The 22963-nt window shown below is 36.0% G+C and overlaps 2 protein-coding genes across 6 annotated transcripts in view; one reads left to right on the forward strand and one right to left on the reverse strand.

Annotated features, from left to right (window-relative positions):
- The window catches only part of LOC131274947 (ral guanine nucleotide dissociation stimulator-like), a 225986-nt gene that overhangs the window by 142101 nt on the left and 60922 nt on the right, over positions 1–22963 (reverse strand). The window contains exon 3 of one of the 5 annotated variants that reach the window (XR_011646736.1): positions 6079–6176. The exons of the other annotated variants lie outside the window; for them this stretch is intronic. The gene's annotated coding sequence lies outside the window, so the exon portion shown is untranslated. Of the gene's footprint in view, positions 1–6078; positions 6177–22963 lie in introns of those variants that run through there. 5 annotated transcript variants of the gene reach the window in all.
- Positions 12816–13766, forward strand: LOC131274903 (olfactory receptor 4C5-like). The gene has a single exon (XM_058283282.1). It carries the CDS (start codon positions 12816–12818, stop codon positions 13764–13766), a length of 951 nt encoding a protein of 316 aa, XP_058139265.1.

Raw genomic sequence — 22963 nt, forward strand, 5'->3', positions numbered from 1 at the left:
ATTTTTTACCAACAATGTCCCAGCAATAAGTATGTCAGCCATGAAAACATTTCCCTCAATTTAATTTGGAAAATATATTCTAAGCATTTTCTATGCAAACTACACTAGCTTGATTTTTCATATGCATCTTTTGTATCTCTCCTAATAATATTTTATTTAAGTCTCTTTATCAGGCCCTGATAAGTTAATTGTCATTCAGAAAGTCATATGATTAAAAAGTGGAAGAATTGAGAATCATATCCAATTTCATTCTTTTCAAGTATAATTAATCTAGCATTTTAGTGTATCCCATTCATGTAGAGGATGTCCCTGTTCAGAAGTTGAGACTTCTGCTTAGACTTCCTTTCCATCCTGCAAAAGAGAAACTACAAAATCAAAGATGCCTAGGTCATGCTTAGGCAGGTTTCCAGCAGAAGTGTCAGTTAGGAGATATTTGCTTCTCCCCATCCTCTTCCCTCTTCAGCTGCTGAACATTGGATATGTCCGAGGAGTAAACCCTGCCTTCCCTGATGATAGAAAGTTTCTAAACAATCCAGACCTGGTCTGCATCAGCACTTCCTCACCCATCCAGGGTGGACACATCACAGCACCAGTTTTTGATGAAATGCAAAAACATTATGATCAGAGCTCAGGATTAGAAATCAAATTACACTGGACTCTAATCTGAGCACTACTAATTCTTAGTTTTGCCCATGGCCACATTTGCTTTGATATAAAGTAGAAATAATAAGAACTTCATCATGGGGATATTAGAATCAGAACAGATACCACAGTTTAAAAACTGGCTGATATATAAAAGTGCTCATTACATAGTAGTTTTAATGATAGTTAATTTCCTTTATCCCTTACAATTTTTTCCAGGAATCTTAACTTCACTGTTACGTATTTTATAGGGCAGATCAAAGACTCCTAGAAAGATTTCAGAATTATAATTACTTGTGAGTAATTACTGAATACTTCTAAATTTGGCCTTTGTTTTTCTCCTAATTTCAGCATTTTCCCACAATCCTACCATCCACAAGAGAAATGCAGACAAGCTACACATACGAGCTGAGAACATTTTTGCAAGGACCAAAGCACTGTTACACCATGACCTCTCTGTTATGTGCAGAAGAGGACAACAGACAACAAAGGGATGATTCTTTGTCAGACACCACTCGACACGTTGCCTGTATGATCTCCTGTAAACCCACAACAGTCCTATGATGTAGTTTCCTTCTCACTCCCCTTTTGGCAATTGTGAAAAATGAAGCATAAAGAAACTATGAGCCTTGCCCAAGGTCAGATAGTCTTAAGTAGAAGACCCAGCCCCGGAGGTGCAGTTTTGTGGACTCTGAAGAATTTCCTCTTTATGCATGTGAGAATGTTAATATTAGGGAGCATGTTCTCTAGCCTGCATGTGTCTATCCTCAGGGCATCGACAGTAGAATAGCAGTTTTTAATGACCTAGGCATTTTCACATTTTATTTTTTTTAATCCTCCCTATGACTCTGAGAGACAAGCAATAAGATTGTTTTATATATTCTAATAATCTCTTGCACCCATTCTCCTATGACTAAATTAAGTTATGCCTTATTTTCCAGATTCTAGGCTGACTTCCAGACTGCAGGCATAAGATGCTTCTAGTCTAGCACTGCAGGCTCTATGCCCAGCACCCTTGATCACAGATGCCACAGCCACAAGAGAGAAGAGGAGAAAACTTATTTGGCTGCCAACTTGGATGCAGCTAATTCTAACCATCTGGGAATAGAAAGTTCAGAGCGTCCCTAACTCCTTCTTCAGCTTGAGCAATATTCTTTAAATATTTGCCTTTAATCATTCATGAAAATATTCATGAGGACAGAGTCTGGGGATCACTGAGCCTGCAATATCACCTAAACACAATGAACCACAGATTATAAATGCTCTTTGTTTCTAAATTGCTATCCCATTATCCATCCAGATTCTGAGTGAAAACAGGAGTTATCACCAGTCTATCACAGGCTTTCTATAAAGTAAAGACTGAAAAAAGCAGACCTCGGAGACCTGCTACTCCAGGACAACTGTCATTTGTTGCTGAGTTCATGGTACTTGCAATTCCCAATTATTCTGCATTAACACAGTTTGCTATTTTCAGGTCTTTAAATCGTGTTATAGCCAAGATCAAGAGATTTTGTTTATATACGTTATCTGGTCACCAAGAAAATAATACTGACAGACGTGCAGCAAGGAAGTTTGGGAAAAGATGTCTTTCAATGGTTTGGTTTCTCCCCATCCATTTTTTGAAGCCTAAAGTTTGGGAAGTTCTGAATCAAGAACTTCTTATCTGAGCTGGGAGGCTGATGGCCCACATTCACTGGTTGATGTGAACCTATAGAACAAAGATAAACACACCCCACAAACTAAGATTTACTTAGGAAGCCCCCTAAAGATTCATTTTGAAGTCACTAATGAAGTACAGAAACACTACACTCAAGGTAAAAATGGCTGAACTTGCAAAGCAATAGGTAGTGATGGGTCAGAATCTGTTTTCTACAAATATGGGATAAACTTGTAATTTCTTCCCCAAATGCATTCAGAGAGATAGGCATAATCGGTGACTTCTAATTAGTATTTTTCTCTCTAGGTGAGTCTAGAGTTCAATTTCAGGTAATTTATATTTAAACATCTATTTCATCTGTCACAGTGGGTTTTTTTAAAAAATAAATAATGACTAGCATACCCATTCTACTTAGAATAGCATTCACTTGAAGTATTATGGACCCAGACATGAGATAAGTAAATAAAACTTCCTTTTGTTAAATTAGCTTGCTGAATATAAAGGGAAAATATTCTCACAGAAAAATCATGTCATAAAATTTATGAAAGGAAACAATAATCTTCCTTAATCCCATAATCAGATAAGCCTATTGGTATTTAGTGTATGTTCTTTAGATCTGTTCTAAGTATGTATGTCTTTTTAGACTTAGTATCATTATATATGTCATTATATATTTACCTTTTCCACTCAGTATGATATTAAAATCTCTTTCCATGTCATTAATCTTCTTGCAAATCACTTTAATGTCCACCTAATACTTCATAACCATACACGACAATGCATTTAAATGTACACCTTTATGTAGACATTTGGGTTGTCTTACTTTTCCTGTTACTTAAAAAAATGTGAAATGCAACCTGTATGTGAAGTTTTGGCCATATATTTTTCTAGTATAGATTCTAAAAATAAGGAATACTGAAACTTTTATATCAGTACATACTCAACAGTATTGGATAACATAGGACTCATTAATGTTTGCTAATTTGCCAATTAAATATTCATTATTTTAAAATTGTATATATTGATGACATATGAAGTGAAGGCAGTTTTAGATGTCTAATTTTTTCGTGAGGATTACCTTTTCATTAATTTTACTGTATCTTCGTAAAGACCTTTCATTGTTTTTCAAAGAAATTTGTGTTATAATAATGGCTGTATGTGACACTTGTTGCAACTATTTTTCCAGTGTGTTTCATGACTACATGTAGTTGAATCTATCACTTTTTTTCTTTTATGCCACTTTATTTTGTATAACTCCAGGGGTATTCTACCCCATTGAGAGATTAAATTCATATCTATTTCTACATTTTTTTTTAATACTAATTTATGGTTTAAATTTTAAGGCACTCGATTCTCCCTTTTATTTTATTTGAATTTTCAGAGTGGCATGAGTAGAAGACTTACTTTGTTTTGAAAAATATATATCAGTTATTTAAAAAGTTTTATTTCCTCCACTAAACTATACCTAATATTCTTTTAAATACTTTAAAAATTAGGATTTTTTTTTCCTTTTTTTTTGTCTTTATTTATTTTTAAAAATATTACATTTTTTAAAAATGAGGTCCTCATATACCTCCCACCACCCTCACCTCACTCCTCCCATAACAACAACCTCCTCCATCATCATGGGACATTCATTGCACTTGGTTAATACATCTCTGAGCACTGCTGCACTACATGATCAGTGGTCTACATTATAATTTAAAATCAGGATCTTTTGGGGATTGGTTCATACTTCCTTCTCATTGATCTTTTCTGTGTTCATTAGTTTTATTAGTATTTTATAAGCTGATGTTCTTTTGAAATTATTTGTCAACTAATATTTTGTCTGTTTTACTGATTTCTGTTTCAAATGTTTTCTTAATATAATTGACTGTTTTTCTAGTTTCTTGGTGACTACTTTGTTCACTTATTTTCTCTCATTTAATTTGTTTGCTCAATTCGTGTTATGCAAGCTAGTATTTCAGGGATAAAAGTATTGATACATGATTTCTCCTTTTTGTTCTTTTACCAGTAATTTGGAAGTATTAGTAATTTAGCTTAGGTTAAAAATTTTTACTTAGGTTAAAATATACTTCAATTTCTCTGTTCTTTGTTTTTTTCCCTTTATTACATATATATAAAAAAGTTAGGCTCAATAAGACTAAGTCCCATACACAGCATCACATGGCTACTGGTAGTCTTTGAATACAGAATACAAAAATGTCTAGTGTCTATTCTAATGAATACACATATCTAATAAATCCTGTTGCCTTTGTTTTCTTTTCTAAGAAGTGCCTGTTTGCATTTTAAAATAGATCCAGAGAATGTTTCATAAATTCCTTAAATTGACTTTTTTTTTGCAAAATTTCTGAAATCAACATATGACAGAAATTTCCCAAATAGTGAATTCCAGATTATCAAATACCTTTGTATTGCATCATGCTGCCTGTTTTATCTCTTCCTGATAGCTTTCTTCCAGAGGAAGTCAATAAAGAATTTATGTTTGTCTTATTCAATAGTGAGTCCATGTCGCTTGAGGTAACAAATCTATCAGGATGTATCCTATTGTAGCTTCATATATTATTCAGTTCAGCTGATTTGGAAATACGACTAAACATTCCTAATTTCAAATTAAACTCACCCTGATGTTTTATAGGCACCCTGAAACAAATTATAAATATCAACTAAAACAAGTTTGGCAACTTAGCCTTAGCAGCATGAGTGATGATAGAAGAGACACATGAGAACAGACTTGTGAATTTTAGTCTCTAATACTTACAGATTCATTTTTCATTCTTTTTAAATTTATTAGACAAGATGTAGGTTTACAGAACAATCATGCATAAAATACAGGATATTTTATGGTATATAAGTATACTATCCAAATATTAACCATTGCATTGGTGTGGGACAGTTGTTACAATAGACGATAGCGGATTTTTATAATTGTATTATGAACTATAGTCCACGGTTTTGTTGTGGAATTTAAGAGAAGTTTAATTATTTGAGTATAGAGAGGCTAGGACTCAGGAATGATTTTGAGAAGGAAAAATGGTTTATTGACGGCCGGCCGGACTCGGGAGCTTTTAGTTTGAATTCTGAGCCTCGAACAAGATTTTTAAACGTCTTTTATACAGAGAGGAAAGGCTAAATGGTCTCTTTGTTTCAGTTTTTAATAGGCTTTAATTAGCATATATTTTCTACATTTTAGGTAAGCTTTTAGCATGGACTTTAGACATTTTAGATAAGCTTTTAGCATATTTGGTTTTTGCATTTCTCTTAAATACTTAAAGTTTATAGCCCCCACATTGTTAAACATTTCCTGGGACTGGAGACGCTGCCAGTCCCCAAGGGCAGGACTGCAGCCCCCCACCTTTCTACACCTACAGGTCAAACAACTTAGTTATCTCTGAAGAGACAAAGAGCTTTCTACCCATAGCCCACATCATTCCCCCCTTTTGTCAAAGTTTACTTGCTAAGCTTTGGCATAATTATTGTTGGAGCTATGAGGTGGATGGCTGTTTGTTGTCTTGACTGATTATTTATCAGTCTTTAGTACAGCATCTAGGACTGTTTTTAGAAGTTTAGAACTTTTCATTCTGGACAGCAGAATCTTGGGCAGGGGCCTCTTGCAGTTATTCTGCTGCCACTGGCACTCACGTGGATTTCTAGTCTATTACTTTTATTTTACTTTTAAAGAGTTTACACCTTTAATTTAAAAGGGGTGCTGAAGGGAGACGATCTCTTTTTTGTAACTGCTTCCTGCTGGCCATGGGCTGTAGTCATTGCTTAATAAGGTGTAAAACTCTTTAATTTATTTTAACTGGAGGAAGATGGATCTGGCATTCTGTACGAAGTTGGATGAAGTTTTCATATGGTTAATAAGATGTTCACTCTGAAAGAAACAAACTTAATTAAAAATTTGGAATACCTGTTTTTAAAAGAGGACACATTGGATTACAGAGGTAGACAAGGTTAGGTGCCTATAAAGATGGCATTCTTTAAAAGCTGGTGGGAACAGCATATATATATATTTTTAAGTTATCTATCTTTAGAGAGAAATTGCAACAGACACTTAGCTTTGTCTGAAGACACATTTTAAGCTGTTCAATGATTGACACTCATTTGCTCTGTCAGATGCTCTTGGTGAACTGGTACTCTTTGGGCAACTGGCTTCACTCAGGATTAGAACACTAATTTGGAAATACTCTTAGTTTTCACTTGTGGGAGTGATCAGAACTATAGAATAAAGATTTTTACACCTTGGTTTTCATTGTACAATTTTTAGCAATTTTGACTTGTTCAATAGGTGACTTACTATCAGCAAGCAAGCTTCACTTTTGCTAACTGAGACTGGCTGAGACTGCTACTTTATTCTATAGACATGTTATTAACTGTTTAGAAAATGATTTTACTAGGAATTTAACATGTCTAATATACTTCTGCACTTGATCTAAAATAGAAAAGATAACATTACAATTATTAGGCATATATTTAGTACAGGATAAAAGTACAGCACTTAATATTAACTAATGTATTACTTAATGCATAAGGATTTAGAGTTGTCATTATTAGTTTTGAGTTTCAGGTTTGTAATACTTTACATGTTATCTCTCTATGAGAGCAGGCTATAATGCCAATTGTGTTTAAGTTTTACTTACAGTCTCTTGGTATCATGGCTCTACTTAGCATGTTTTTCAACGCAGTGAGCAAGTTGCAGCATTCTTTTAGTATTCTAGAGATTTTTCAGTATTTTACTAGCTTGGTGCATAGTGCTCTCTGGCACCATGGAACAGTACCAGTCTGGAGGCGATATCTATTGTACACTTGGCTGTACCGAGTCATTATTGGCTGCAGGAGCTTGAAACTGCAATATAGTTTCTATCGACTTCAGGAGCAGAACTAGAGACTGATATAGCACATATTTTTAATTGAGGGGTCAGTGACCAGCCTAGCCAATAACTCACATGGAGAGGCTACCTGTAATGTATACAAGGCCTGGTTCGAATGCACAAGAGTTTGACAATGTTAAAGTTTATTCTTTGTTTTATATATATTTTAAACAACTTAACGCAATACATATATCAAATGACTATTTACTTACACAATTTTACTATGAAGATAACAGTAGGTACTTTACTTTAGTAATAGAGGAAAAATATTATTTTTCATTGTTAGAATGAAAACAGAATATTTCTAATAGAATTAAGACAACTTTTTATTACTATTTACTTAAATGTGTATTTTGCAGTGGCTTTTAGACAGGTTTATTATCATGAAGTTATTTCTGCTACTAATACTAATCTAAGTTTTTTTAGTTAACAATGACTTCTATAATTAGAACTATTTAAACATTTTTAGTTTGGAAGATGTTTTACAAACTCTTTATAATTGACTATAACCGCATTGACTAGACACTTCATGTTTAAATAAACTTACTAAATTACAATTACTAATGAAAGAAATTTACTCTTTATTTAAGAGAGCATATTTACAATCTTTTTCTTTTAGCTTAATTTCACTAATGTGAACTTACAATTTTCATTACTTTAAAGATTTTGTACATATGTTAATTTAGTTTATAAATTAACTATGGGAGATTACACTCAAGTTAAATAAAATTGAAACTATAATAGTTTATGCAAGGAATGTTTTCTTTTTCCCTTACAGGAAGCTAAAAACTTTTTTTCTTTAAGTTATGAAAATTATTAATTTAAAAGCATAACTGACTACTAGGTTTTAAAACACATGCATACTGACTACTAGGTTTTAAAACACATTACACAATTACTTAATTTTTTTAAAAATCATAACTTAGGAAAGATCTCTCTATAGTTTTTATGGACTTTCTTTTACTTACTGAAATTTGTTAATAGAGCCACTAATTACTTTATTTTGTTGGAAAGAAATCTTCTGGAAGAAAATAAGGCTCACTAGATTGTGGAGAAGAAAATAATTTATTCTCAATCTTGCAAGAAGGGGCGCAGAGCCAGATATGGCTGGTGCCCCGAACAAAGAAAAATGACACAATTTATACTCTTAAGCCTAGCATGCAAGCTCTTTTTGTTTTTCTATAGATTGGATACTTCAGAAGTTACAGCTTATTTGAGATTTAACTTTTCTACGCAAAAGTTTGATTTAACTGTTTTTTCTATCACATTCTAACTATTTTAGTTTTTACTTGCTCCCCCCTTTTTTAAATAAGGAATAGAATTTAGTGCTGAAATGGCACTGACTTAGTTAGCTCTTTTTTGGGCATCTTTCTACTGCCCATAGGACTGGCCTAAACTGGTCTTCACTGCTGTCTAACCCGGGAGTGGGAGACTGAGGCAGCAGGACGCCAGGTTACATTAACATTTTTTTTATGTGAAAATTAACTTAATCTTTGTGTGTTTTTTTTTTTTTTTTTTTTTGCAATTTATGGCTGACAAAGGTTTAAACTGGGAGATTACCAGGCAAACTGATTCTTAATTTTTTAGCCTAGTAGATAGGTTTAATCTGCCACACCTAGTCTTGCTTTAAAAGTTCTTGCAAAGAGGAGGCTCTTTCTCAATTGTTTCTATAATCAGATTTCTATGACTTTTTTATCTTGCTTAGTTCAATTTGGGCTTTAAGAATATTTATAAATATAACTGCATATTTAATTTTTAACAATTTGAATAGACTTCTTTTAAGAATTTTTATTTGTTAATTTGATATTATCTTGATGTATGAAGACATACATTGAGCAATTTTTTTAAAAAATGGGCAGACACAAAGAGTTAGACACAAACACAACTCATGGATAATTACTTGTAATTTGCATTATTTTATATACTGTTTAGCTTAATTAATTAGGGGTCTAGAAATACATATTACTTATATAACTGCATATTTAACCTCAACAATTTGAGCAAATAGGCAGACATGAATAGTTTGACACAACAACATGACTTTAGTTACTTTAAACTTTTCAAAGACTTTTGAAACTCTTTAATTTGCACTATGACCATGCAGTTTACTACAAGAATTTTCTTTCTTACTTAATGGATTGTAATAACTAAAATGTTCTCAATGCCTTAGCACCATTTTGTTTTAGAACTTTATATTTTACTTTGAAATTAGCAGAATTTTGGATAAGCAACAAGATTAATTTTATATATATTTACTGAGGCTATTTGAAGCCTCAGGGAGACAGACTGCTTTCTCTCATGAATTGCTACTCTTAGGAACACTGACCGTCAAGGCAGGAGACTTTTCTTCCTCCACCCCTCTTTTGGTTTTGGAGATAATAAAACTCTAGTGGTCATTTAACTTTATTTTATCAGGCAGCAATTTATTTAGTTTACACTTGAATTCATGAGAGAAAGGGTTACTAATACTAGAAGAGGAGACAGTGATGTCCCAGCTCTTCTCAATTATGAAATAACCATAGGCAAAGGCAAAGGGTGAGGTTAGGCTTGAAGTAACTATAAACAAAGGAAAGGTTAGTGTAGAATTTACACTTAAATAATAGTTTCAGGCTAAATTTACCTAGCTATAATCTCAGTTATTGTCTTTTCACTGTTTTATAATATAAATGCATTTATAAATGATTTTAACTCTTAGTTACAGTTTTTATTAATTTTTTAAAACTTATTAATTTTATAACACTTTTAAATACCTTTTATTCAACTTATAACATATTAAATGAACTTAACTATTACTTTAATTTTTCTTTTAAAGTAAAAGAATAAATCTCTTGCAGTTAGTTTGAAATAAAAGGCTACTTTTTAGGATTTGATTTTTAGAACATAAAATGTTTTTTTAAAAGAGGTAAGACTCTTCTTCAAACATTGAGGATATGATGAGGTTAAAGCACAAGAAGCTATTGATAAAATATTTTCTTTGTATATTGATCTTACTCAATTTAATCATAAAAATTTTTCTTCCACAAACTTTCTACACTTTCAGTATTCATTCAGGTTCTGTCCCACACTCTACTCTTTCCAATAATTAATCATTTTATCTTAGGACAAAATCATCTTCTGTTGCCTTAACAATAAAAACACACTCTATATATCTCACATGCTAAGTTACCAGGCAAACTTCTTACAACATATAATTGCCATTAATACTAAACAAGTTTGTTAAAATAATGAACTTTTCTTCTCTTTAAATACTTAGTAGCATGTAATACTAGAAACAGTTTTTTTGGAAGCAAGTTGGCAGGGGAGATTGGCTGCCGAAAAAGTTTGTTATAAAATTGCCTTTTATTATTATTATTATTAATTTAGTTTTGTTAAATAATGACTTTCTGCAATTAGCCACTTAAATACCTTAAACAATGCTTTGTAAAACTTTTATAATTATTTATACTTTTAAGACAGATTTTACTTTCACAGAACACATTCTCTCACTTAAGGTTACTACAATACCTTTTAAGAACCTGAGCAGAATGCAAACGTATTTTGGCTTTGACACCTTAAGGAGGGAAATTTACTGTATTTATTCTGATTCTGCTTTTCACCTCTTTCAATTTTCCCCCTTTCAGGCAGTCGGGTGCACAACAAACAGGAATGCGGCTTATGAATAGAAGGGTGGACTCACTGGAAAGGGGCAAGCTGCTCCCCACTTTCCAGCTTTTAGCTAAAATGGGCAGACAGAACTTACTCAAATTTGGCAACTCTCCCAGGGACCCAGCTGCCCCGACTGGGACATTCCTAACAAACTTGGGTGCTTGGCGCGGACACAGATGGCCTCTAAGCCCCGGCAAAGGGCCAGACCAGAGACAAGACAGCAGAACATGCACAAACATTTAGACTCTTCAGCTTTTGCCTCAGAATCATTTCACCCCCTTGCCAATGGCAAGGGAGGGCTCCAGCTCAGCTGTAATTCTACTTTATGTAAGGACACAACTCTAACACTAACATTGAGCTGACACAGACAGAAGCACAAAGGTTACTAATCTGACTCACAAGTTTATATATTTATTTTTACCACGGCTGCCCCCACAGCCATCACAAACTTCAGAACACTTAACATTTGGTATAAAGCAAATTTATTTACAAATTAGCACCATAACAAAAGATTTCAGCTAGACTTTTCTATTGTTTAAACTTTACATCCAGACTAAGCTCCACCAGAAAAGCCGATCCATTTTCCTGTAACCAAGTTTTGTTTTCTTTAATCTAGACCAATTTCTAGGATATTAGGACTTGAACTTATAAATACTCTTCTTATTAAAATCGAGACTCCACTCCTTTAGTGGATATAAGACCAGTACCAGATTCTAACATGCAGTTAGACAAACCCAAAACACTAGGGCTTTTCCCCGGTTTCCCAAGCCTAGAGAGAACGGCTTCCCCCCAGCCTTCTGGGGCTACTAGGGTTCTCTCGGGAGGTGATCAGCCTCCCCTTTCTAGCAATTAAAGCTAGGGCCTTCTAGACTGTGCTCACCCGGGGAGTCTTACCTTTTTCTATGTTCGGAGTTTTTTTTCGTTCCCAGAATCTTTCTCTTCAGACCTTCCATTGCCCTCGATTTTTGTCGGGAAGATTCTGGTGGAGCCCACATCTTTTCTGGATTAAATTTAATCCAGGGGTGCCCAGATTTGGGGTTCACCCGAGTCCTCCCGGCTTCCTTGGGGATTTGGAAGGGGCAGCAAAATGCTACCGTCTCTGGCCTTCATTTATTGTCCCGGCGGAGTCGCCAAAAATGTTGTGGAATTTAAGAGAAGTTCAATTATTTGAGTATAGAGAGGCCAGGACTCAGGAATGATTTTGAGAAGGAAAAATGGTTTATTGACGGCCGGCCGGACTCGGGAGCTTTCAGTTTGAATTCTGAGCCCTGAACAAGATTTTCAAACGTCTTTTATACAGAGAGGAAAGGCCAAATGGTCTCTTTGTTTCAGTTTTCAATAGGCTTTAATTAGCATATATCTTCCACATCTTAGGTAAGCTTTTAGCATGGACTCTAGACATTCTAGATAAGCTTTTAGCATATTTGGTTTTTGCATTTCTCTTAAATACTTAAAGTTTATAGCCCCCGCATTGTTAAACATTTCCTGGGACTGGAGCCGCTGCCAGTCCCCAAGGGCAGGACTGCAGCCCCCCACCGTTCTACACCTACAGGTCAAACAACTTAGTTATCTCTGAAGAGACAAAGAGCTTTCTACCCATAGCCCACATCAGTTTAACTTAGTGTTCATTGTATAGTCTATTTATTTTGTTTATTTTTATTCTATAAGACATGTCCTTTTTTTATTGCTGTTTTCCATGGGAGAACATACTATGGCAATGACTGGATGACTCTTCAGTCATATATTATTTCAGGAAAGGTGCCTGGAATGTCATCAGTCATAAAGCTGTATGTATGTGCATGTGTATGTAGAATTGACCTATGTAATCAATATATGATTCAAAATTTACCCAACATTAAGTTTATGATTTATCTGCTCAGCATTTCCAACAATCATACAGAAAACATTTTATCTGACAGATATATTATTCTCTTGATCAAAATTTTTCTAATGCCAGTGCAATCCCTGTGCCATTTGCAGATAAATCAGCTATCCAAATGCAAACCTTGATTCATGGAGCAGTGAACAATGTGACAGAATTCATCCTGCTGGGTCTGACACAGAACCCAGACATGCAGAAACTCTTGTTTGTTGTGTTTACACTCATCTACTTTCTCACCCTTGTGGGCAACCTACTCATTGTAGTTACCATCGCCACCAGCCCAGCACTCAGCACCCCCATGTATTTCTTTCTGTCATTTTTATCCTTCATAGATTTTACCTGTTCTTCTATCACAGCCCCCAAAATGATATTTGATTTACTCGCTGAAAAGAAAACTATCTCCTTCAATGGGTGCATGACTCAGCTCTTTTTGGAGCATTTAATCGGTGGAGCTGAGCTCATTCTCCTCACAGTGATGGCCTATGACCGCTACCTGGCTATCTGCAGGCCCCTGCACTACATGATCAAAATGAACTGGCAGACGTGTGGTCTCTTGGTGGCAGTGTCCTGGGCTGGGGGATTTCTTCATGCCCTGATTCAAATCCTTTTTATGCTGTGGTTATCTTTCTGTGGTCCCAATGTCATTGACCATTTCTTCTGTGATTTTTACCCTGTGCTGAAACTCTCCTGCACTGATACTCACATCCTAGGACTCTTTGTGGCTGCCAACACTGGCTTCATGTGTGCGCTCATTTTTTCTATTCTTATTACCTCCTATGTCCTCATCCTTTGCACCCTCAGAACTCAGAGCTCTGAAGGGCGGCGGAAGGCTCTCTCCACCTGTGCCTCTCATATTACCGTGGTCATCTTACTCTTTGTGCCCTGTATGTTTATATACCTTCGGCCCACGGGCACCTTTCCCATTGATAAAGCAGTGGCTGTATTTTATACGATGATCACACCCATGTTAAACCCCTTAATCTACACACTCAGAAATGCAGAGGTGAAAAGTGCAATGAGGAAGCTCTGGAGCCAAAGAGTGAGCTTTTTGTTCTTTTACAAGTAATTTGGAAGTGTGTAAATAGATAAGATAAAATAAAGTCAATTCCTATTTTAAGAGCAATTGGGTCTAAAGGAAAATAAATGGCCTTGTCTTCAGAATATGAGGGTTAATTACATATTATCTCCTTGTTATCTGAAATCTTTAATGGTTCCTCTTTCATAATTTGTGACTCTAGTCCAATCCAATTAGAAAATTCATTACACATACAAATTAACAATCAGTGGAATTCGGTTAATTTAAATGAAATTTCTGCATTGTTCAGAAAATATATGGCATTATATATTCTATACAAAAATTATCTGTAAATCTTCAGGTGAAGATTATAATAACTAATAGACCAAGCACTTTAAATATATATATAAAAAAACAGTTTTATAGTTAGAATTTTGTTAAAAGTGCATTGTGTTAACCTTAACTTCTGCCATCAGTGTAGACAATTTTTGTGTGTGTAGGAAATAAGGAACACCCAGTAATTAATGGGTTTGGAGGAAAAAGAGAAAAGCATAAAGGCAGGAATCACCACATAATTAATGCTGTTGTTTTGTTCAAGCCACAAAGCACCAATCACATAGTAACCCAGGTTCTGCTCAGAAAAATTATTTTCTCTGACTAAAGCCAAGAAGAGATATTAAATTATTTGAGGTGCGGCCATCAAGCAACTTTGCACATGACATTTCCAGATAAAATACGTATGAGGAGCAATTTTTCTGCCAAAGGAATCCGCAAAAACTTCACCTTCAAAATAGCTTTTATTCAATAGATTACAGCCTTAGCTAATAGGGTTAAAAATAGAGAGTTTATGATATATGAGTAATCAAGGCAGAAAGTCTGCACATTCAAATTTGAATAGAGAATTGCAGACTAACTGCCTACCAATGAAATAAGTAGTCATTTGAGATGTGGCCACTTACAGGACAATTCTAAGAGAATGAATCTGGATAAAAGAAGAGGTTCCAGATTGCCCAGGCAGATATCTTGCCTAAATTTGATATAACATTCTGTGTTTGTTAGGATGGAATTAACCCAAATTACTTCTCAGCCCTTTCTATATCTCTTGTTTTATATATATTATATGTATACTAATATGCTGCAGTTAGAAAACAATTCTGAATTGGAGGACAGGTTTTTCTCAATTGTGAGCAAAACATTTGTTCATTATCAAATATACATATACTTCAACCCCTTATCCATGTTTTCAGACCCATTTTGTCTAAGAAGGGCCATGTGCCTAGCTTGCAGATATGTGTGGCACTAGAGGATGAAACCTACAAGGGCCAGTGTGCTATGATGCAGCTTCTGTTTTCCCTTTGGCAGCAAGCCTAGAAGAAATGCAATGGGAAGGCTATACAGAGAAAGCTACCCAGACGACTGAATAACTACACAGATGACAAATGACTTACATGACCCCCAAATCCTCTGTGAATTTTGCCTGTACAGAAAATAAAATTATATATTTTAAGCCATGGAGATTTCAGCATTCATTATTTACTACATCAAAACACACTTTATCTTGGCTCAGGAGGCAAGATTGATGTGGGCTATGGGTGGAAGGCTCTTTGTCTCTTCAGAGATAACTAAGTTGTTTGACTTGTGGGTGTGGAACGGTGGGGGGCTGCAGTCCTGCCCTTGGGGACTAGCAGCAGCTCCAGTCCCAGGAAATGTTTAACAATGCGGGGGCTATAAACTTTTAAGTATTTAGGGGAAATGCAAAAACCAAATATGCTAAAGGCTTATCTAGAATGTCTGGAGTCCATGCTAAAAGCTTACCTAAGATGTGGAAGATATATGCTAATTGAAGCCTATTGAGAACTGAAACAAAGGGACCATTTGGCCTTTCCTCTCTGTATAAAAGACGTTTGAAAATCTTGTTCAGGGCTCGGGATTCAAACTGAAAGCTCCCGAGTCCGGCCGGCTGTCAATAAACCATTTTTCCTTCTCAAAATCATTCCTGAGTCCTGGCCTCTCTATACTCAAATAATTGAACTTCTCTTAAATTCCACAACAAGATGACATCAATTTTAGTGGGCCCTCACCACCTATCTTGCAAAAAATGGCTGAGAAGGGCAAGATCCCGCCTTAGTGAGCTGTTCTGGGAACCCACAGAGCAGGAGGTTTCAGGTCATCAATCTGGAGAGAACAGGACAAAGAGGTAAAAAGCCCAAAGGAAAACCATGAGTTTCTCACCCCAGAGGCTGGAAGCTGCAGGTTGCTAAGCCCCACCCTCAAGGCAAAAATCTGCTGTGAACCCCCTGACTCCCACCAGCCACTGAGTGGGAGGCAACATGCTCTGGGAGTAAGAGGGTCCTGGTGAAGGGTGGAGAGGGGTTTCCTTTCTGTGTGTTTGATTATCTGGTCCCCCATTGAACTTTAAGGAGCATGCCAGCTGGCAGAGGTGGCCCAGGGAAGAGGTGAGAGGTGAATCTGCTCGGGCTGCCTCATTTACCTAACTGACCTGGGAGAGAGAACCTTGGGCTTGAAGAGGGGGCAGTCAGGCAATTGACTAGTCTGGGGCTGAAAACTATCAGAATTCCAACTCCCCTAAGGGATGTGGGTAGTAGGAAGCACTTGTGTCATGATGATGGGAACGAGTGTTTTGGGGGGGAGAGGGGGGGGTGGGGGAGTGGGGTTGAATGGGACCTCACATATATATTTTTGATGTAATATTATTACAAAGTCAATAAAAAAATAAAAAAAAAAAGAGGGGGAAATCTTGAAGAGGGTTGAAAATACTTTTCTGTAGTAGTTTCAGATTTGAATTTCAGGAGGGAACTCAACCTGACTAGGAGAAGTGAGGGAAGATCCCATCACACAGGCTATTGTGTCCTGCTGCCCTGAGAGAGAAAGCAATAAGAATAGAAAGGGGGCAGGGATGGACAGGCTCCTAAACAGCAGGAATCTACCCAACTGCAAAGAGTCAAACCTGCCCTGAGCAAAGTGACTGAATAGCCCTCTAGCCAACAAGCCCAATGATAAAAGTTAGCTCAGTGCAAGAATCTCTGCTTTGAATACAAAAGGTCCCTGGCTTGATTCCCAGCTCTTCTTAGGGTGTGATCAGCTGAGTTATCAAATACCCAGCTGATACTTTAGGACAGAGAAAACATAGATAGTGTTTTTGTATTAGCTTCTCTTGGATCTCTTATTTTCCTGAAAAAGGTTCTTTTTTTAAAAAATTCTTTTATTTTTCATGTAATATTTTTTACATCCTTTCATTTTTAACCCACTTGTGTCTTTGGTTATTTATTTATGTATTTATTTTTAAAGTGTTTTTTGTTGAAGATACATAGATCACAAAAAAATGTTACATTAAAAAATATAAGAGGTTCCCGTATATCCCACACCCCATCCCCCCAGTCCTCCCACATAAACAACCTCTTTCATCATTGTGGCACATTCATTGAATTTGGTGAATACATTTAGGAGCACTGCCGTACCACATGGATAATAGTTTACATTGTAGTTTACACTCTACCCAAGTCCATTCAGTGGGTTATGGCAGGATATACAATGTCCAGCATCTGTCACTGCAGTATCATTTAGGAAAACTCCAAACCCCCAAAATGCCTCCACATCACATCTCTTCTTCCATCTCCCTGCCCTCAACAACTATTGTGACCACTTTCTCCATATCAATGATACAATTTCTTCCATTACTAGTCACAGTAGTTCTATAGTAGAATACCAGTAAGTCCAGTCTAATCTACATATTATTCCTCCATCCTGTGGACATTGGGTTAGTGATGTCCACTCCACCTCTAAATCAAGAGAGGGCTTACCCATGTCAGCTAACAGGGAGGTGAAGATGGTCAACCACCACACCAGGGAACCAAGAGTGCCTACAAATCCAACCAGGAGAATTCCATCCATCAAAAAGGTTTTTTAAAAAAATTTAACTTAGTTTATTCAATGAAACCCTATTCAAAACCTGCAGAGGGCAGGCTGCAGGGTAATTAATTAATGAACATTGGCTGGCTGTGAAGCTTCTCAGAGGCCTAAGAGGGAAAATTATTTTCCTAATATTTTGCTTGTTTTCTCATTGTTCTTTCTTTTTCCTCTTTCTTCCCCTTCCTTTTATTTTTTTAAATTAGGTGATGCTATCTTGTTCTTGTTTTCTGTGTTTCCCCCTTCCTTTTTTTCCCCTTTTTTGTATACTAATTTTTTCTACCTACACTATTTCTTTTCCTCCCTTAATTTTAAATCTTCCTGTTTTTGTTCTTACATTCCACCTCTTTGCTTAGTCTTCAATTTTTCTTGTTTTTATTTCTATCTCCCCATTCTCTTTTCTTTCTTTTTTAAACTACTTTTCTTATAGTCTTTTTGTTTTCCCTCTTTTCTTACCATTGTGGCCTTTTAATTCATTCTAGATATTTTTCTCTATTCAGTTTTCCATTACATTGTTTATATGCCACTTTTTCATTCTTATTCTTCTGCACTTCTTGCATGAGATAGTTATTCCTTCTCCTAAGTCTTGTATGTTTCCTCTTCTACCCCTTTACTATTTTTATTACTTATCCTTTTTATTTTCTTGTCTCTTTCCCTTTCTCAGGCCCTAATCTTTTTCTTTCAAGGGAACATAAACAAGAGCAAGGAAATAGAATAAGTGGAACAAAGTTTCAAAGATAAAACTTAACACACACTCAAAAACAACAACTAAATAAAACCCCAGAGTATAGAGAAACAAATCAACAGAATAAATGCATCAAGATAAAGAGATGCCTAAATGATGTGGGCTATGGGTGGAAGGCTCTTTGTCTCTTCAGAGGTAACTAAGTTGTTTGACTTGTGGGTGTGGAACGGTAAGAGGCTGCAGTCCTGCCCTTAGGGACTGTCAGCGGCTCCAGTCCCAGGAAATGTTTAACAATGGAAGGGCTATAAACTTTAAGTATTTAGGGGAAATGCAAAAACCAAATACGCTAAAGGCTTATCTAGAATGTCTGGAGTCCATGCTAAAAGCTTACCTAAGATGTGGAAGATATATGCTAATTGAAGCCTATTGAGAACTGAAACAAAGGGACCATTTGGCCTTTCCTCTCTGTATAAAAGATGTTTGAAAATCTTGTTCAGGGCTCGGGATTCAAACTGAAAGCTCCCGAGTCCGGCCGGCTGTCAATAAACCATTTTTCCTTCTCAAAATCATTCCTGAGTCCTGGCCTCTCTATACTCAAATAATTGAACTTCTCTTAAATTCCACAACATTTTTGGTGACTCCGCCGGGACTACAAATGAAGGCCAGAGACGGTAGCATTTTGCTGCCCCTTCCAAATCCCCGAGGAAGCTGGGAGGACTTGGGTGAACCCCAAATCTGGGCGCCCCTGGATTAAATTTAATCCAGAAAAGATGTGGACTCCACCAGAATCTTCCCGACAAAAATAGAGGGCAATGGAAGGTCTGAAGAGAAGGATTCTGGGAATGAAAAAGAACTCTGAACATGGAAGAAGGTAAGACTCCCCGGGTGAGCACAGTCTGGAAGGCCCTAGCTTTAATTGCTAGGAAGGGGAGGCTGATCACCTCCCGAGAGAACCCTAGTAGCCCCAGAAGGCTGGGGGGAAGCCGTTCTCTCTAGGCTTGGGAAAAGGAGGAAAACCGGGGAAAAGCCCTGGTGTTTTGGGTTTGTCTAACTGCATGTTAGAATCTGGTACTGGTCTTATATCCACTAAAGGAGTGGAGTCTCGATTTTAATAGGAAGGGCTATTTATAGGTTCAAGTCCTAATGTCCTGGAAATTGGTCTAGATTAAGGGAAACAAAACTTGGTTACAGGAAAATGGATCGGCTTTTCTGGTGGAGCTTGGTCTGGGTGTAAAGTTTAAACAGTGGAAAAGCCTAGCTGAAATCTTTTGTTATGGTGCTAATTTGTGAATGAATTCGCTTTATACCAAATGTTAAGTGTTCTGAGGTTTGTGATGGCTGTGGGGGCAGCCATGGTGAAAATAAATATATAAACTTGTGAGTCAGATTAGTGACCTTTGTGCTTCTGTCTGTGTCAGCTCAATGTTAGTGTTGGAGTTGTGTCCTTATGTAAAGTAGAATTACAGCTGAGTTGGAGCCCTCCCTTGCCATTGGCAAGGGGGTGAAATGATTCTGGGGCAAAAGCTGAGGAGTCTGGATGTTTGCGGAGTCTAGATGTTTGTGCATGCTCTGCTGTCTTGTCTCTGGTCTGGCCCTTTGCCGGGGCTTGGAGGCCATCTGTGTCCGCGCCAAGCACCCAAGTCTGTTGGGAATGTCCCAGTCAGGGCGGCTGGGTTCCTGGGAGAGTTGCCAAATTTGAGTAGGTTCTGTCTGCCCATTTTGGCTGAAAGCTGGAAAGTGGGGAGCGGCTTGCCCCTTTCCAGTGAGTCCACCCTTCTATTCATAAGCCGCATTCCTGTTTGTTGTGCACCCGACTGCCTGGAAGGTGGGGAAGTGAAGGGGGTGAAAAGCAGAATCAGAATAAATGCAGTAAAGTTCCCTCCTTAGGGTGTCAAAGCCAAAATACGTTTGCAATCTGCTCAGGTTCTTAGAAGGTATTGTAGTAACCTTAAGTAAGAGAATGTGTTCTGTGAAGATAAAATTTGTCTTAAGGGTATAAATAATTATAAAAGTTTTACAAAGCATTGTTTAAGGTATTTAAGTGGCTAATTGCAGAAAGTCATTATTTAACAAAACTGAATTGATGATAATAATAATAAAAGGCAATTTTATAACAAACTTATTCAGCAGCCAATCTCCCCTGCCAACTTGCTTCCAAAAAAACTGTTTCTGGTATTACATGCTACTAAGTATTTAAAGTGAAGAAAAGTTCATTATTTTAACAAACTTGTTTAGTATTAATGGCAATTATATGTTGTAAGAAGTTTGCCTGGTAACTTAGTATGTGGGATATATGGAGTGTGTTTTTATTGTTAAGGAAACAGAAGATGATTTTGTCCTAAGATAAAATGATTGATTATTGGAAAGAGTAGAGTGTGGGACAGAACCTGAATGAATACTGAAAGTGTAGAAGGTTTGTGGAAGGGAAATTTTTATGATTAAATTGAGTAAGATCAATATACAAAGAAAATATTTTATCAATAGCTTCTTGTGCTTTAACCTCATCATATCCTCAATGTTTGAAGAAGAGTCTTACCTCTTTTAAAAGAACATTTTATGTTCTAGAAATCAAATCCTGAAAAGTAGCCTTTTATTTCAAACTAACTGCAAGAGATTTATTCTTTTACTTTAAAGGAAAAATTAAAGTAATGGTTAAGTTCATTTAATATGTTATAAGTCGAATGAAAGATATTTAAAGGTGTTATAAAATTAGTAGGTTTTAAAAAATTAATAAAAACTGTAACTAAGAGTTAAAATCATTTATAAATGCATTTATATTATAAAACAGTGGAAAAACAATAACTGAGATTATAGCTGGGTGAATTTAGCCTGAAACTATTATTTAAGTGTAAATTCTACACTAACCTTTCCTTTTTTTATGGTTACTTCAAGCCTAACCTCACCCTTTGCCTTTGCCTATGGTTATTTCATAATTGAGAAGAGCTGGGACATCACTGTCTCCTCTTCTGGTATTAGTAACCCTTTCTCTCATGAATTCAAGTGTAAACTAAATAAATTGCTGCCTGATAGAATAAGGTTAAATGGCCACTGGAGTTTTATTATCTCCAAAATCAAAAAGGGGGGTGGAGGGGGAGAAGTCTCCTGCCTTGACGGTCAGTGTTCCTAAGAGTGGCAATTCATGAGAGAAAGTAGTCTGTCTCCCTGAGGCTTCAAATAGCCTCAGTAAATATATATAAAATTAATCTTGTTGCTTATCCAAAATTCTGCTAATTTCAAAGTAAAATATAAAGTTCTAAAACAAAATGGTGCTAAGGCATTGAGAACATTTTGGTTATTACAATCCATTAAGTAAGAAAGAAAATTCTTGTAGTAAACTGCATGGTCATAGTGCAAATTAAGAAGAGTTTCAAAAGTCTTTGAAAAGTTTAAAGTAACTAAAGTCATGTTGTTGTGTCAAACTATTCATGTCTGCCTATTTGCTCAAATTGTTGAGGTTAAATATGCAGTTATATAAGTAATATGTATTTCTGGACCCCTAATTAAGCTAAACAGTATATAAAATAATGCAAATTATAAGTAATATCAATGAGTTGTGTTTGTGTCTAACTCTTTGTGTCTGCCCATTTAAAAAAAAAGCTAATGTATGTCTTCATACATCAGGATAAATATCAAATTAACAAATAAAAATTCTTAAAAGAGGTCTATTCACATTGTTAAAAATTAAATATGCAGTTATATTTATAAATATTCTTAAAGCCCAAATTAAACTAAGCAGGATGAAAAAGTCATAGAAATCTGATTATGGAAACAATTGGAAAAGGGCTTCTTCTTTGCAAGAGCTTTTAAGGCAAGACTAGGTGTGGCAGATTAAACCTATCTACTAGGCTAGGGAATTAAGAATCAGTTTGCCTGGTAATTTCCCAGTTTAAACCTTTGTCAGCCATAAATTGCAAAAAAAAAAAAAAAAAAAAACAAAGATTAGGTTAATTTTCACATAAGAAAAATGTTGATGTAACCCGGCGGCCTGCTGCCTCAGTATCCCACACCCGGGTTGGACAGCAGTGGAGGAGACCAGTTTAGGCCAGTCCTATGGGCAGTGGAAGGATGTCCAAGAAGGAGCTAACTAAGTCGGTGCCATTTCAGCACTAAATTCTATTCCTTATTTGACAAAGGGGGGAGCAGGTAAAAACTAAAATGGTTGGAATGTGATAGAGGAAGCAGTTAAATCAAACTTTTGCGTGGGAAAGTTAAATCTCAGATAAGCTGTAACTTCTGAAGTATCCAATCTATGGAAAAACAGGAAGAGCTTGCATGCTAGGCTTAGGGGTATAAATTGTGTCATTTTTCTTTGTTCGCGGCACCAGCCATATCTGGCTCTGCACCCCTTCTTGCAAGATTGAGAATAAATTATTTTCTTCTCCACAATCTGGTGAGCCTTAATTTCTTCCAGAAGATTTCTTTCCAACGAAATAAAGGTAATTAGTGGCTCTATTAACAAATTTCAGTAAGTAAAGGAAAGTCCATAAAAACTATGGAGATCTTTCCTGGGTTATGATTTTTTAAAAAATTAAGTAATTGTGTAATGTGTTTTAAAACCTGGTAGTCAGTATGCTTTTAATTTAATAATTTTCATAACTTAAAGAAAAGAAGTTTTTAGCTTCCTGTAAGGGAAAAA

This window comes from Dasypus novemcinctus, chromosome 21, assembly GCF_030445035.2.
Source record: "Dasypus novemcinctus isolate mDasNov1 chromosome 21, mDasNov1.1.hap2, whole genome shotgun sequence".
Classification (NCBI taxonomy): Eukaryota; Metazoa; Chordata; class Mammalia; order Cingulata; family Dasypodidae; genus Dasypus; species Dasypus novemcinctus.